The sequence below is a fragment of the Fundulus heteroclitus genome, chromosome 13 (genome assembly GCF_011125445.2).
Source record: "Fundulus heteroclitus isolate FHET01 chromosome 13, MU-UCD_Fhet_4.1, whole genome shotgun sequence".
Taxonomy (NCBI): Eukaryota; Metazoa; Chordata; class Actinopteri; order Cyprinodontiformes; family Fundulidae; genus Fundulus; species Fundulus heteroclitus.
This window is the reverse complement of record NC_046373.1, coordinates 10,973,450-10,991,360: the sequence shown is the minus strand read 5'-3', so window position 1 is coordinate 10,991,360 and position 17,911 is coordinate 10,973,450. Positions and strand designations below refer to the sequence as shown.

General features: G+C 37.6%; 2 protein-coding genes across 2 annotated transcripts; both read left to right on the top strand.

Moving 5' to 3' along the window:
- The first annotated feature begins 366 nt into the window (after window positions 1-366).
- LOC118565427 (ladderlectin-like) lies at window positions 367-889 on the top strand. The gene has a single exon (XM_036145866.1). It carries the CDS (start codon window positions 404-406, stop codon window positions 887-889), a length of 486 nt encoding a protein of 161 aa, XP_036001759.1. The 5' UTR covers window positions 367-403.
- Window positions 890-5,404: 4,515 nt separating this feature from the next.
- On the top strand, window positions 5,405-6,696 carry LOC118565531 (lactose-binding lectin l-2-like). Its single transcript, XM_036145947.1, has one exon. It carries the CDS (start codon window positions 5,480-5,482, stop codon window positions 5,960-5,962), a length of 483 nt encoding a protein of 160 aa, XP_036001840.1. The 5' UTR covers window positions 5,405-5,479; the 3' UTR covers window positions 5,963-6,696.
- Window positions 6,697-17,911: the final 11,215 nt, after the last annotated feature.

The window sequence follows — 17,911 nt, the reverse complement described above, 5'->3', positions numbered from 1 at the left end:
AACCTTAATAACTAATATTGATGAAACACAACGCTACTGTTATACATATTTGATTGGTTTATTCAGTGATCACGTTTGTTTTGTCTCCTTCAGATGAGAAAGTAATGATCAAAAACATGAACTAGACAACTATGCACTCAGTGATATCTGCACAACCATAAAGATAACATGATTCCATGAAAAGGAAACTGATAGACATTTCCTATAAAGGAAAGCTTTGATGGGAATTAAAAACAACAATTAGAGTAAATCATTATCAGGTATGGGGTAGATGCCCTTTTTGATGAATATAAAAATAGCAGGTTGACTTCTGTCTCTCCAGGACTCTCTTCTGCATCCGTCCCTAAAGATAAACTTCTGCAAAGAATTAAATCTCTCAGAGTAATAGACATCAGACTCCAATATGATGTTCTTCTTATTATTGTTTGGTCTTTCTCTGGCTGCTGTGGCTCCTTTGGATGGACAGGAGATGAAGCTACTGCGTGGCGGCTGCCCCGTGTTCTGGTACAGCTTCGATGGCCGCTGCTACAAATACGTGGCCACACTGATGACCTGGGGTGATGCAGAGCAGCACTGCGTGTCCCAAGGAGCAAACCTGGTGTCCATCCACAGTCTGGAAGAAGAGAACTTTGTCAAAATGCTGATCAGCAACTTTGATCCGGCTCAGGGACCCAACTGGATTGGACTCTCTGATGCTCAGAAGGACGGGACATTCTTCTGGTCTGACGGGTCTAAACTCTCCTTTACCTACTGGAGTGCAGATGAGCCAAACAACTTTAAAGGACCTGAACACTGTGTTCACACCAACAAGGAAACAACCAAGAAATGGAACGATCTGCCGTGCAATTGGGAATTGTCCTTTGTTTGTAAAGCTCGGCCAGCTTGTTAATCGGTGCCCAGAATATGAGAATCCACTCAGTGGTTTTAAATGTGTTGATTAGAAAAGATCGAACCCAACATAAGGGTTAAAACCGGCTAAGCATATCTGGTATTTGTTTTCTCCTAAATTTAGATTTTTGTTTAGCATTCTTTATAAACTTTCCTTTGATTTTAAAGCTTGCAGTTTGATAAGTTTGTTACTCTTTAAACATAGTGATCAGAAAACAAATCGAAGTGCATCTTTTTGTACTAAATTTTCTTTAGATAAGGTTTGTTTTTCTTTTTGATAAAATGAAAAACATTACAGCTTTGAAAAAATTAATTGAAATAAGTTTAGATTTTAACCAACACAATGTGTAGAAAGACTGTTATACCACATTTGTGTGAGAAACCTTGCTGAGCGAACTAGAAAATAACCAACAAAATAAAAGCAGGAAGACAATATTCAAGAGTTCCTCACTACTTGTTTTTGGTTGAGTGCAAAACATAAAAATGTAACACATTGTAAAACTATCAAAAATACATTAGTGGTCTGATACACGTGTAAGTTTTAAGCAGAGTTGTTTACTTTCTGTGTGTTAAAGAAATTTGAGGCAAATTAAAGTGTTTTTTCTATTCATATGTTTGTTGAGGTCATAGATTGGTAAAAATAAGATCCTATTGGAGCACAAGACCTGAAACCCAATTCTACCCAATGACTGATATCTAACCTACTAGAAGTCTGGCAACACTGTGGCATTAAGTAGAACATTCAGGAACATTGGCTCATCACTTAATTGCTCCACCAATCCTTGACAAGGCCTCCCTATTTGAACTTCCAGTTCTTCACAGAAGGTGTGGCTGTGTCTTTGTTTGATTAGCTTGCCACTTTGTGGGGTGTTTTGATAAATTTAAAGGTGCGTTCACATTGATTATGAATGTGTCAGGCTGAGCATTAGCTTTACATGATATCCCTATGCACAGGTGCCACACAGGAGCGATGTGTTGCAAAAGCGACGCTAAGTAAGGCCACAGAGTTAATTCTAGCGATGCAAAATGTGCAATTTGGCGATTAAAGTGAAGCCAGAGCGACACGAAACCTGTGAGGGATGCAAAGCAGCAATTGTTGGAGTTGAAAAAGCTAAACTTTTGTGTCCTGCCATGCTGCAACAACCAATCAGGGACATGATGTAGCTGTAACGTGGGGTGAAGGACTGCAGTGGAGACGAAGATGTTTTTGTTCAACACTTAGGACAAGATAATAATGGCGGTTCTGCCATCGGCCAAAATTGTATGACTCAACCAGTGATATCAGCACAACCATAAAGAGAACAAGGGATAAAGTAAGAAATGCTTTTAGAAGTTTATGGGTGGCTTTGAAAAAAGCTGTTTTAATTTAGCCCTTCATAGCGTTGTTAAATCATTCATTAATCGTCCTCTCATAGCTACAGAACTGGCCCAGCCAGCAGCCCCTTCTGCGGTCTTCTCTGTTCTCCCGCTGTCTTTACCTGTTGTATGGGTGATCCGTCCCTGAAGTGGGATAACAGTTTCGGATCCTGGACAGACAAAATCACCGCAGGAAGTTACCATGATCCTGTCATGGCTCCTTGACTCCCCAAATTGGTAGCATCTCTGTAGGATCTGGCGGACCTGCATGCAGGGACGCCCGTACCATAGTTCACCTTTCCCCATTAAATACAGTACTGTGACTTGCTTGGTAAAATCCTGGTCCGGCTTGTTGAGTTGAACAGACAAGCGGAAAGAAACTCATAATATTTGACAACGCGGTGAAGCGCAGTGAAGCCGCTGTCATCGTTTGTGCTTGCACAATGCTCAGCAGCCAACACCACGCTGTTCACATGGAAATTTCGCAGGAACCACATGTTCAAGTGAGATTTTTAAAACATTCCACGACAGGCATGACTACAACCTGAACAAAAATAAAAATTGAAACTGTTTTAGCTGGACAATTTGTTTTTTAATGGTTATATTCATGCAGTTAACACTATTGTGTTTCATATATATTTATTTGTAGTAAACGTGTGAATCTAACAACAAGGTGCAGCTGTTTGGAAAGCAATGGGGTGGAAAACTACTGAGAGGAATGAGTGATAAAAAAAGACCAATACAGGGAATCATAAACAGACCAAGGCCAGAACACAGAAAGCGGTCATTTGTAGCAGACATGTAGTCTTTTTCCATGGCAGGGGCCAAGCTTTGACACAAACTCCCTTGTCATGTGCACTTTGCCATTTACATCAAATGTTCTAGTGACAAAAATGAGGCACACTTTCATTAAGGAAAATGAAGACTAAATAGAAGACTGTGCCCAAGGTATCTATTTCTAAATTAAAACAGCAAGTGATTCAAAGGTATTTAGTTTATTATGTATGTTACATACTCTATGTTCAGTGTATTTGTTCCCAGAACCAAATAATTGCAAAACATGTTTGACCAATCAGATTACACCAGCAGATCAACTTTTGGAAGGATTTGAAAGACAGCAGCCTGTTACCTTTCACATTACAGTCCTACCAAACAGAGCAGAAATTATTGAAAAACAAAACAAGATCTTGTTCCTGCGTGGTTTAGTTCTGGGTGGAGTGTTAACTTCAGGTGGCCAGGTGATGAAACTACTCAGTGGTTCTGCAGTGAGATTCTTCTCTTGAAGTCCCTTGCAGCCAGACAACTCTAATGGAGTTGAAGACTGTGTACACACCAACTATAATCAGGATAAATGGAATGACAACCTTTGTTCTACTTAATACCCATTTGTTTTTTGCAATCCACAAAGCCAGCCATTAGCACCTAAAATGGTTCAATACAGGGGTGTCACATTGATTTCTATATTGGGCCACTTTCGCATCATGAAATCATTAAAAGGGCCGGTTGCACGTGTACAGATGATACTTTTGACTTCACAATTTAATTTCAGTTCATATAGAAATATAAAAAAATGCACATTAACATAAAAGGAGCACACTGAGGCCCTGTTATACAGTTTATCTGCAAAGAAAGTTGATATTGGGGTGAGTTACACTTTAAGATCTCATCATTCTGCATCACTTTTTCTCTTTTTGGACATTACTGGGTTGTTTTAATGTATTGTGGGAAAACTGACATCTAGTGACAGGATGCTGTTACTACACAATTTTAAAAAATCTGCTACAGGAGACACAGTTTCAGCCACTTAATACAATTTAAGAGGATTTATGCCTCTACTTTATGACATGATATGCCTGTTTTGGCTTTTGAGGGCCTTTGTTCTTGATGGTGAGAGATATTTTATCCCAACTGGAGTTTCTGCCAGAAAGCCTCATATGCTGCTCAATTTTTGGGTAAACTGAGTTAAAAATGTTACAGAAAACGTTCTGACTTTGCTGGGGGTAATTAAGGCAGTAAATCAATGACAGGGATACATTGGTGAGTCCTTGGATCTGAAAATGTCAAATTTATACACATAATTATATATAAGGTATGTTATCTTGTTAAACATTACATTTTATATTCATGTTTTTTTTATCTTCATTACAAGATTTTTTCTGTTGGACCATACAAAACCTCATTTTAAATGACTTAGGATAACATATCCTAAGGCAATGTGTGTATTAAATGTGTACAAATGAGAACTCACATGTCTATAATTTTCAAACTATGTGTAAAGGAAGATTTACTTCTAATATAGTGCTACATCAAGCATGCACCTTCTTTTCATCTATTAAATAAATCTAACAGAATGGGAGAAAGATAAAAAAGAGGTTACGTAGATTAATTCAATAAATAGATAGATTACATGTAATCACTGGTTTAAATATGATACTACCTTATATTTAGTCTTTGCTATTTTATCTTTGAGTGAGTGAAAAAGAATAATTCAACGGTTGTTTACAATCTGGAGTCGTGGCTTGAAACCATATTTATTAGTTTGTGATTAACACAACTCCTCCCTATTACAGTCAGTTCTTGCTCTTAAAGTTTTCAGTAAGCCCTTGATCATTTCAGGACATTTTCTGACCCTTTTTGCTTCTGCTGTGATGGTGTCTGAAGACAGGAGAACTGGGATGCCAAAAAAAAGTGCAAACAGCATCTGCTTGACTTAATTGGAATTTAAATTGTGAAAAACATGTGAATTAGGCAGAAAAAATAAATGTCAACGTGTGTAATATGTGCACAGACAAGTTGTTGAAGTTCCCAAAACAATATCAAAACCTTAATAACTAATATTGATGAAACACAACGCTGCTGTTATGCATATTTGATTGTGTTTTTCAGTGATCAAGTTTTTTCTGTCTCCCTCAGATGAGAAAGTAATTATCAAAACCATGAGCTAAACAACTATGCACTTGGTGATATCTGCACAACCATGAAGATAACAACATGATTCCATGAAAAGGAAACTGATAGAAATGTCCTATAAAGGAAAGCTTTCATGGGAATTCAGAATAACAGTTAAAGTAACTTATTAACAGGTATGGGATAGACGCCCCTTTCTGAGAAATATAAAAATGGCAGGTTTACTTCTGTCTCTCCAGGAATCTCTTCTGTATCCTTCTTTGTAGATCCTCTGCAGAATTCTGTAAAGCATTAAAATCTCTCAGAACAATAGACATCAGACTCCAATATGATGTTCTTCTTGTTGTTTGGTCTTTCTCTGGCTGCTGTTGCTCCTTCGGACGGACAGGAGATGAAGCTACTGCGTGGCGACTGCCCCATGTTCTGGTACAACTTCGATGGCCGCTGCTACAAATACGTGGCCACAGACATGACCTGGGCTGATGCAGAGCAGCACTGCCTGTCTCAAGGAGCAAACCTGGTGTCCATCCACAGTCTGGATGAAGAGAACTTTGTCAAAAGGCTGATCAGAAACTTTGATCCCGCTCAAGCACCAAACTGGATTGGACTCTCTGATGCTCAGAAGGACGGGACATTCTTCTGGTCTGACGGATCTAAACTCTCCTTTACCTTCTGGGAGGAAGGAGAGCCAAACGACTTTGAAGGACCTGAACCCTGTGTTCACACCAACAGTGGCCCAGCCAAGAAATGGAACGATGCCCCATGCACTGATAAATTTGCCTTTGTTTGTAAAGCTCGCCCAGCTTGTTAATAGGCAACCAGAATGTGATTCTGGATCCACTCAGTGATTTTAAATGTGTTGATTAGAAAAGATCCAACCCAACATTGGTGTTAAAACAGGCTAAGCATATCTGGTATTTGTTTTTCTCCTAAATTTAGATTTTTGTTTAGCATTCTTTATAAACTTCCCTTTGATTTTAAAGCTTGCAGTTTGATAAGTTTGTTACTCTTTAAACATAGTGATCATAAAATATATTGAAGTGCATTTTTTTGTACTAAATTTTCTCTAGATAAGGTTTGTAAGATGTTTTCCTTTTTGATAAAATGAAAAACATTACAACTTTGAAAAAATGAATTGAAATAAGTTTAGATTTTAACCACATTTGTGTGAGAAACCTTGCTAAGCGACATAGAAAATAACCTACAAAATAAAAGCAGGAAGACAATATTCAAGAGTTCCTCACTACTTGTTTTTGGTTAAGTGCAAAACATGATAATGTAACACATTATAAAACTAACAAAAATACATTAGTGGTCTGATACACGTGTAAGTTTTAAGCAGAGATGTTTACTTTCTGTGTGTTAAAGATATTTGAGGCAAATTAAAGTGTTTTACTATTCATATGTTTGTTGAGGTCATAGATTGGTAAAAATAAGACTCTATTGGAGCACAAGACCTGAAACCCAATTCTACCCAACAACTGAAATCTTACATGCTAGAAGTCTGGCAAGTTTAAAAAATTTCTGGATTTTAGGTTTAAGAAAGTAGAACATTCATGAACATTTGCTTTGGTAAAATTATATTGTACTTTAAATGGAACAGACAATTTTCCCTCCAATTTCTGTATTATTATTATTATTATTATTATTATTATTATTATTATTATTATTATTATTATTATTATTATTATTATTATTATTATTTAATCCCTTTTTCATGGAAGGGTGTAATTAAGATCAAGCATCCCTTTTGCAAGAATGCCCTTCGCAATGATTACTTAATTCATGCAAGACCCTGACAAATCTTCACAAATCTTTTCTTGTAGTAGAATAATATTTAGAGTAAAGGTCTCTCAAAGTATTATTTCAGGTCCTGAGACATTTTTTGTGATATGTCTTTCCAGTCTATTGATGCGAGAAAAGAAGCACTTACAGGATGGTATTTCTAAATCAGTAAAGTCTGTGGATGGTTTCAGTGCATGGCTACAGACTGAAGGTCAATGGAATGATACAGAAAAGCCAAGGATACTTCATGACACTCAGAGATTTAGATTTAAAAGACTTTTCTTTTTTACAACTTTTTTTCCCCAGCGTGTTTTAGCCAGTGTTATTCTCGCAGCTCTCCTATGTACTCCAGCAGCCAAAACCTACCAACTCTTTAAAATATTATTCCTTCAAGGCTACCTAAATGGGTTTTTGGCACATCTGGGCTATGTTTTCTTCGTTTATTTAACATCTACTTGAGTTTAGTGTCTGTTTGAACTGTTTTAAGCATACTGTGGTCAGACCGCTCATTAAAAAATCCAAACTTGACCCAGTAGTTGTGTCAAATTTCAGACCACTATCTCATTTGTCTCTTCTTTCTAAAGTCCTGGAAAAGGTTGTTTTCCCACAGCTATTGTCATTTCTGAATCAGAATCAAATATTTGAAACATTTAAATCTGGTTTTAGAGTGTGCCATAGCACAGACTTAGCACTGCTTATCGACCCTCACAACTTTCTAAACACACTTCAGTCTTTTCGTCAGAAAAATTTTGCAGAGACTTTTGACAGCAATTTAAAATTCTATAAACAAAATATTCTGTGGTAAAAGCAAGCTGCTTCCAGCTTCACCTATTCGCTAAAGTTAAATCTTTTCACAGCAATCTTGAAAAAGCTATTCAGATATGGCAAGCCGTTTTAACATAAATTCGGTTTCGTCTGACTATCCGTAATTACGTTCCAGATATCTTAAAATGCATTTTGACTAGACAAAACTACATTTTGACTATCCAGAATGGTAATTTAAGATATCTTTATTTACATTCTGACTAGGAAGAATAATAATTCAAGATATCTTCAATTACATTTTGACTAGTCAAAATTCCTTTTAAGATATCTCAAATTACGTCACTGCATTCGTCATTGAAAGCATCACACATCCGTAATTGTAATTTAAGATATCTCGAACGTAATTATGACTAGTCAGAATTACAATTTAAGATATCTGAAATAAGACATTGCGTGTAAGCCCCTTATTGGCTGTAAACTTCCCAAAGCTGCCTGAACATTCAATGGCGCTGGCTGTTTTCGACATAATTGTAAGAAAATGCCACAATATAGAAAGAGCTTTTTCAGTACGGGATATGCAGAGAGGGCGGAAATAGCATACTTGAAGAATGCTTAAGAAATTTGCAAAGAATTTCGGATTTACTTGCTGCCGACACACACAATGCACTGAAAAAAGAGTAGCTGAAAGCGCTACTATCGACTCATGTCCAAGCTGGAAATAAGGAATATTCCTCAGCCCGGGCCAGTTCAGTTCATAACCAGGTGCAGTTTTTACACTGTGGTAAAGCTACCTGCCTCTTCGGAAATTATGGTAAAGCCAGCTAGCTCTTGATTTTGACATGCTAGATGGCATAAGGCATTACAGCACCCTCCTTTAGCTTCTCTGAAAACAAAAGCGCACACCTCCGGTTCCTGTGTGATGAAATATGGCAAGCCGTTTCGTAATTCAAGATATTAGTAACGTCATTTTGACTAGTCTGAATGTCAATTTAAGATATCTTAAATGGAAAAGCTGAATAATTCAAGATATCTCTAATTAATTTAGAGATATCTTAAAAGGAATTTTGACTAGTCAAAATTACAATTGAAGATATCTTAAAAGGAATTTTGACTAGTCAAAATTACAATTCAAGATATCTTAAATTTAGTTTTTACTAGTCAAAACTACATTTCGCCTATCCAAAAATACACTTAAGATATATTGAATTACGGTGGCATTTGAGATATCTTTAATTGGAAAACTAAATTTAAGATATCTTGAATTGTAATTTTGACTAGTCGTAATTTAATTGTAGATATCTGAAATGGGTATTTCAGATAGTCAGTAATTCATTTGAGATATCTTGAATTGACGTTTCCATACAACTCAATGGAAAATCTGATGTCATTTCGACTAGTCAGAATGTAATTAGAGATATCTGGAATAGGTATTTTGACTAGTCAAAATACAATTAGAGATATCTTAAATTGCTAAAACGTCTAGTCATAAAACAATTTGAGATATCTCGAATGTAAGGGCGGAAAACCGAATTTATGTTAAAACGGCTTGCCATATTTCACACCCTTCATCGATTCACATTTGGATGATTGGAGTGCCTTTTTTACTGAACAGTTACAGCCAGAAGCCTTTTATGTTTGTTTGTTTTTTCTTCTCTTTTTGCTTTTCTCCCATCTGTGTAATTGCAGCCATAGACATAATATAAGAGTAGGCCCGCATTGACTGTCGCTGCGCAGGAATTACAATCGCCATCTTGGGGCGGTCGACCTGCTACCCAATCCTGCTGATTCAAGCTGAACACACTAATGATGCTTCAGCACTGCGGTTCATTTTTGTTTAAATCGAGGTACTATCTACGTCAGGGCTCGAGAGATAACTTTTCACAAGTAAGATGAAAAGATATTGTTTATATCTTTGATTAGAATGTGAGTTTTCTAATATTAGGTAGAGAGATACAGGTCTACACGTCCAAGTCTTTGTGATTTATTCTCTCCAGTGAATAAACAGCATATATATATATATATATATATATATATATATATATATATATATATATATATATATATATATTAAACAGTGAACCCTTGCTATATCGCGGTTCACCTTCCACGGTCTCGCTGCTTCGCCGTTCATAACAGTTCTTAAACATAGTCGATGGTGGCATGTCGATTTATAAGAATATTTTTGCCCATAAGAAAAAGAGCGACAACAACTACCGATAACTATGTTCTTCTCCCGAAAAAAAACACACCTGCACCGTGTGCTTTAGAAGAAAGAAACGCTACACGGCGGAGTCAGGATGCAGCGGCTCAGTCAGAAGAGCAGTGAAATACACGTCAGTCACTGTTTGTCCTACTGTACTTTGTATTTTTTTCCATAATAATTTTTCAATTTCTACCGTTCTAATCCAATGACTCGGGTCCTCACAATTTGAAGCATTGAGGTGGTATTGATGATCAAATTAATTCTTTTTGGAATGTATATATATATATATATATATATATATATATATATATATATATATATATATGTGTGTGTGTGTGTGTACATGTACAAATGTGTTTGTTTATATAGTAATAAAAAACTTACAAATGTATGAGTGGCTGTGTTTTGAAACATACATACATCCTGTCAGAATATTCTACTACTTTTAACCCCACTAAGATTATTTAAACGCACTTGACCATTTGACCATAGCAATAGTTTTAAAGTTTTAAGCAAATAAAAAATGTTGGAAATTAGTTCAATATTCAACAAGTTATAGTTGATTAAAATTGATTCTGTGCCTGGTCAACACATTACACTGATGTCAGGTCTAAATACCTAAAACATCATACAACACAGGGAAAGAAAGGCACAAAGACAATTAGTTTGGTTTGGCTCGCGAGGAGAGTAGGAAGAGACCGTACAGTTACAATCTCCAACCCACTCTGCCGGTCTCAGCGTTCTCCTTGGTTTTATTAAGTTTGGGGCGTTTCCCTAGTTACAGGACTGAGGCTGTACTGAAGGGTGGGGGAACATATAGTTACAGCCTCAGTTGCCAACAAAGATACACAGCTGAGCAATCACGTCCAGTCAGCACATAATCTTGTAGCTGAGTCTTCTTGTTTCAGGATGGGAAGAAACAGAGTGTCTTCTGTTTCTTCGCACAGACATGATTAAGCTATGATGTGAGTAATATGATTATATCAGAAGCTTACATAACTACATCATAACAAGAATAATCGGTTAATGAAGTATTAACATTACATATAACATTTCCCCCCTCTTTATGGTGTATAATGTCAGATGAAAAATACCATTACAATTTTCACTAAACAGACACTTCATCGATGATTTTCGGCTGCTAGATCTTGGAGTAACAGCAACATTACCACGTACACTCGGAGGGGTTGTGAGTTCACACATGGTCGACAAATAACATTTTCTGTTCCAATTGTCTGTTCCTGCGGAGGAGCTATTGCAGTAGTTATTAACTGCTGCGTTAAACCTCGAAGACATGGGATGCACCAGGACCCACAAAAGGTCAAGATGGCGGCAGACACAGCTGTGGACACAAGCACTGATGAAATAAGGGTGTGGTATTTTCCAGAAACCTCCGACCATGAGTCCCACATGGACGTGTCCACGCCGGAATGCTCCTTCATTTTACTATTCAGTGATCGTAAGCCTTCGAGGGCGACAGTGAGACTGCCGTTTGAGGCTGTGTTGTTTGAAAAAAAAGTACAACATTGCTCACCAAAAATTGCACAGTATTCTCCTTTTTCTGCCAGTAACATGTCTAGAGCAATTCTATTCTGAAAAGCCATGTGTGAAGTCACAGCCAGTTGTCCATGTACTGCTTCAAAACCACTCTGTGTCCAATTTCCTAGTCGTTGAGTAAACATCCAGCATCCATTACTGCTGGAAAAACTTGGAGTAGCGGCCTGGGACCCATACACACTACACAGCTTTGCCCAGACATGTTAGCAACTTGCTCTACCATAAACAGCCAGTTGTTTGGTTGTCCTGAGACTCCTGGTTTGACCTAAAACCATTCATTGGTAGTGAGGGGGCTGTTAATTAATAAGGGTACCATCTCTGAATCTGTTTTGGGTCCCTGTGTGAGTGTTCCTTCTTCCGAGATTTTGTAATTAATTTTGTTTACATTGAAGGCGGTTACATTAGGACAAAATCCTAAATGAACACAACGGTCCTGTTCATGTTCTCTCCAAATACAAAGCATTAATACATGACAAGGAGGATCTATGTATTGATCGGAGGATTCAGGATTAAGGTCCTTCCCACTTGGTTGAATCCCAGTGTTTCCTCTTAATGCTTTTGATCAGCACCCAGTCCCCTGGTTCCACTAACTGGATCTCCTGTTGAGACCCAGATGGAGACTCATCAGTGCTGTGCAGTTTCTGTTTCATGGCTACTGTGTCAAGGTTCATCTCAACTCATTTAACACACTAAGTCTCAACAAAGAATTGTATTAAAACCTTTCAGAACCTTATTGCTGAACCAGACTTAAAATACTTCACATTTTTCTAAAAACCCCAAAAACAAAACTCTTAAGTTTGTAAAAGAAAGCTCCACTATGTATATTTCCAGTTTCAGCTTGGCATGGATCAACCCAAAGGAGCTGTCGACCGCCCCAAGTTGGCGCCCCCAAATCCCGTCAGCGCACATAGGCGAAAGCGGTCGATGCGGGGTCTACTCTTATATTATGTCTACGGTTGCGGCTTCCTGCTTGCAGATCTCCTCCTTCAGTGCCACTTCCTGTCTGAGGTCTATCGCAGATCTTTTTGTCTGATCACTTAATTGCTCCACCAATCCCTGACAAGGCCTCCCTATTTGAACTTCCAGTTCTTCACAGAAGGTGTGGCTGTGTCTATGTTTGATCAGCTTGCCACTTTGTGGGGTGTTTTGATAACGTTAAAGGTGCGTTCATATTGATCGTGAATGTGTCAGCCTGAGCAATAGATTTACATGATATCCCTATGCACAGGTGCCACACAGGAGCGATGTGTTGCAAAAGCGATGCTAAGCAAGGCCACAGAGTTAATTCTAGCGATGCAAAATGCACAATTTGGCGATTCAATCGAAGTCAGAGAGACACGAAACCTGTGAGGGATGCAAAGTGGCAGTTGTTGGAGTTGAAAAAGCTGAACTTTTGTGTCTTGTTGTGCTGCAACAACCAATCAGGGACATGATGTGGCTGTAACTGGGGGTGAAGGACAGCAGTGGAGACAAAGATGTTTTTGTTCAACACTGAAGACAAGGTAGTAATGGCGTTTCTGCCATCGGCCAAAATTGTATGACTCAACCAGTGATATCTGCACAACCATAAAGAGAACAAGGGATAAAGTAAGAAATGCTTTTATAAAGTTTATGGGTGGCTTTGAAAAAAACTGTTTTAATTTAGTCCTTCAAAGCGTTGTAAAATCATTCATTAATCGTCCTCTCATAGCTACAGAACTGGTCCAGCCAGCAGCCCCTTCTGCGGCCAGGTCTGGATCTCTCTGCCAGCCCTCTTTCTCTGTTCTCCCGCTGTCTTTACCTGTTGTATGGGTGATCCCTGAAGTGGGATAACAGTTTCAGATCCTGGACAGACAAAATCACCGCAGGAAGTTACCATGATCCTGTCATGGCTCCTTGACTCCCCAAATTGGTAGCATCTCTGTAGGATCTGGTGGACCTGCATGCAGGGACCCCCGTACCATAGTTCACCTTTCCCCATTAAATACAGTACTGTGACTTGCTTGGTAAAATCCTGGTCCGCCTTGTTGAGTTGAACAGACAAGCGGAAAGAAACTCATAATATTTGACAACGCGGTGAAGCGCAGTGAAGCCACTGTCACCGTTTGTGCTTGCACAATGCTCAGCAGCCAACACCACGCTGTTCACATGGAAATTTCACAGGAACCACAAACAATTGTGAGATTTTTAAAACATTCCACGACAGGCATGACTACAACCTGAACAAAAATAAAAATTGAAACTGTTTTAGCTGGACAATTTGTTTTTTAATGGTTATATTCATGCAGTTAACACTATTGTGTTTCATATATACAGTATTTATTTGTAGTAAACGTGTGAATCTAACAACAAGGTGCAGCTGTTTGGAAAGCAATGGGGTGGAAAACTACTGAGAGGAATGAGTGATAAAGAAAGACCAATACAGGGAATGATAAACAGACCAAGGCCAGAACACAGAAAGCGGTCATTTGAGGCAGACATGTGGTCTTTTTCCATGGCAGGGGCCAAGCTTTGACACAAACTCCCTTGCCATGTGCACTTTGCCATTTACATCAAATGTTCTAGTGACAAAAATGAGGCACACTTTCATTAAGGAAAATGAAGACTAAATAGAAGACTGTTTCCAAGGTATCTATTTCTAAATTAAAACAGGAAGTGGGCTCTACAAAGAGAATTGTTCTCCTCAGGGAGCAATTTGGTACAGCAAGTAGTTGCAAGTTGCATACCAACTGTCATGATTTGGGTTTTGTTTCTCCAGGACTCAGAGGGAGGGGGAGCTGATGTTTAGGTCGGGGATTTGAACACACCTGTGTGCTGTTTTTACTCAAAAATTAAACTTTCTCTCTTCCAAACCAAAAACTAAGTTTCAAGCTTTGCACTTGGCTTTCTGAAGTTACTGGCTGCAAACTGTACGTACATTTACATTTGGTTTTCTGTGTTGATAATTGTATTTATAATTTAATAACATTATTATAGTGAATAAATTATATATAAATATTTATGGGGGTGGGGGTAGTTTTGGTTTGGATATATATTTTTCAGATATTGTTAAGCATGTCAATTGGACAGTGATAAAAACAATGTTGTTCAATTTCTTCTGTAAGCTTTGAAAACCACAAATAAATAGAGGCGCTATATATTACTTTCCCCAGGGTGCCACAATGGATAGGATGGACTTTAGGTTTCTGCAGGACAGGGTGTCAAACTCATTTTGGTTTAGGGGCCGCATACAGCTTAATCTGATCTCAAGAGGGCCACACGAGTAAACTCATTGCAATATTAAATAGAACTAATAAAAGTGAACTTGTTGTTGATTTTTATATGAAATGAATTTCACTTTTACACAATATATTATGAATAACCTCAGCGTTTTTAAGAAAAGTATGTGCAATTTCAACAATACTTTTACTCAGTTAAACATTTACTTAAGTGCATTATGCATAAGAACTGATCACAGTGATTGTACAATGTTGAAAAACATGTATTCACATTTTTGGAACTTAAAAACACTGTCCTGCATGACAAAATAAATCAAACAGATAAAAATTAAGAAATGATTTAAAATCAATTTTCCACATCTGAAACACAGGAACTGCAGATTTTCAATTAAACGAAGTACATGTTTTTTTCAATAATTATATCATTCTCTTACTCTCTTCATCTTTCTTTGACCTTTTCTTTTTTCTTCTTGTTCTTCCTTTCCTCTCCTACTTTCCCATTGTAGTGTCCATATCATTTGAGATATTACCCGCATGAATCATAATAAAACTATTCACGTTCATAAATCAAGCGGAGCACTATGGCAAAAGCAGTACTGCTCCACTTGTGAAAGTCAAATCTGATGAGCTCTTTTTGGCATTAAGACAACAATTCTTATTGCCACATTGCCAGACAGGACACTGGGGGGAAAAAATCATTGTTGAATAATGATAATGGAGCTTAAGCGAAAATTCAAACTGAGGAAACTCTATTGCCTACTTCCATCAATCAGAGACTCATCCGCCTCCGACGCAAGCCAATCAGCTTTGAACTGCTCCTCCTAGAAGCCAATCAGCATCCTGGGTTCATCTTAAAAGAACTCCACATCCTCGTCTCGGCCTTCTCCTTAGCGAGCAAGCGGTGGCTGCGCCGTGTCTGGTTTGGACTCTGATGGCCGGATTCAACCCACCTCCATCCCCTTCTCCACCATCGTAGCAAGCTCCGCCTGGCTTTCCTACGGTCCTCCTTCAACCTCGTCCCTATCAGAGAGTAATTCCTCCTGGACTCTCATGGAATTCCCGGTCACTCCTTAAAACCGTCCGGCAGAAGACCGCCATGTTGAGCCTGGTTCTGCCAGAGGTTTCTTCTCAAAGTGGAGTTTTTCCTCTTCACAGTCGCTTCATGCTTGCTCATCATGGATAGTTCATGCAAACCCGTGTTTATCCAAGTTGGACATCTAGCTCAAACAATTCAGCATATGGACTGAACAAACTTTATTTATCTCCACTCCACCACCAGTTTCAGGCCTGGGGGGAAATATCCCTATTCTCATACGCCTGCTTATGCGTGTTCAAGTATAATTCAGCGTGAATTTTTCCTGCCGAGGTCTGAGCGCCAAACTCTTAAAATATTGTATCAATAAAATTATTTTAATTGCCTTTTCTTTCTGTGTGAGTTTTTCAGATTGAAATGCATTTAGCCACCAGGCCGGACTAAATTGTTCGGCGGGCCATATGTTTGGCACACCTGCTGTAGGAGGAACAAGAAGACGCAAAATGCAGCAGATCAACATTAAAATTTAGGAAGGGCTTTGCATTTTATTTCCACTTGAGGTCAGCATTCCTTTATCCATTCACATGTTCAAAGGGTTCATTCCTTTGTTTGTGCTTCACGCATAGCTTAACAGTTTAAATGTTTGATCCAATGTAAGAAAATTATGTTGATCTAAATGTAATAATTGGCAATGGAGACTCTAAATCCTGCTTTCATGTGTGTAAGTCATTTCCCTTACTAATCATTGAGAATGGTTCAATATGAAGTGAATGTAATTAGATACATTTGTGCCAGTGAAAACCAAAGATCCATTTGCTCTGTGATACAACAGAAAAACTTAATGCTTTTTCACCACACTGGTGTTTCATGTGTTTACTTCATTCTCATGCAATACTGTATTGTTCTGAAGAACCCTGAAGTAAATAAAACCATAAATGAATGAAGTTATTAAGTCATATCGTTATTGCAGATAAAATCGTATTTTGGACTTCAAATAATAAACAATCATAACAACTGTTACTATTCCATTTCACCAGAGGGGCTGTAGCGGTAATGACAACCATCCAGCTGGTCTCTCCTGGTAAAAATTCCAGCACATATCTTTTTAGTTGTTAAGTGACACAGCTGAACAAATTTGGTTGTTCTCACTGATTTTTTTTTTCTGTGTCTGTGAAAATAACTCTGACAGGTGGACTAGACCAGCCTCCTCAGAAAACGGTGGACACCAATCTAAAGAGGTGCAATGGTTTATTAGTTTACGCTGGTACTGTCTAAAATAGGGGTTCCCACAGTTGGAGACATGTGGGGGTCACGAGATGATTTAAATGATGATCCAAATTCCTGACTTTACAAAGTCAGAGATATATTTGTTTTGACATAGAAAATGTATGCTTTTAATAGTGGAAAATGATTAGTTCTGTAAATCTATGAGTATTAAAATCAGAAAATATCCACATTATGAGAATAAAGTCATCATTTTGGGTGTACAAGAATAAAGAACATTCCAAGTTCTCATAAAATTGCCACTACATTCTCATAATTTTATGAATTTGTTTCTAATATTTTCCATTAAATTTTCCACTTTTATTTTTTTAAATAATGGATAAAGGTTTAGTCAGAAGCTGGTAGTGATACTTTAAAAGACGGTCAAGCTGTAACTGCAGAAAAAAAGGTAGTTATATAAAGTTTTGACTCAGGGAAATAATCACAAAAATAAACCACACTTTTCAGTTTTTTGTTAAAGACCTTTTTTCAACGCTGCAATGTTTTTCATTTTATCAAAAAGAAAAACTGTGTATAATTTTGCTTGTTATTAGGGCACATTTTTTCATGTTCTGCCATATAAAAACTGGCTGTGATGAATTGTAAAATAAAAAGTTCAAGTGGTATAAACACCATGTTCAATGTGCTTTCTGCCACCTTTGATTTATAAATGCATACCAATAGTGTGTTTTAAATAAAAAACATTAATAGGAAAAATACTTTAGCAAAATAAAGTTTTTATAACATGTTTTAAAGTGATTCAAAGGTATTTAGTTTCTTACATATGTTACATACTTTATGTTAGGTGTATTTGTTCCCAGGACCAAATAATTGCTAAACATGTTTGACCAATCAGATTACACCAGCAGATCAACTTTTGGAAGGATTTGAAAGACAGCAGCCTGTTACTTTTCACATTACAGTCCTACCAACCAGAGCAGAAATTATTGAAAAACA

Excerpts from the sequence above, each read along its gene's own strand:
- LOC118565427 (XM_036145866.1), top strand. The coding sequence starts at position 404 with ATGATGTTCTTCTTATTATTGTTTGGTCTTTCTCTGGCTGCTGTGGCT.
- LOC118565531 (XM_036145947.1), top strand. The coding sequence starts at position 5,480 with ATGATGTTCTTCTTGTTGTTTGGTCTTTCTCTGGCTGCTGTTGCTCCT.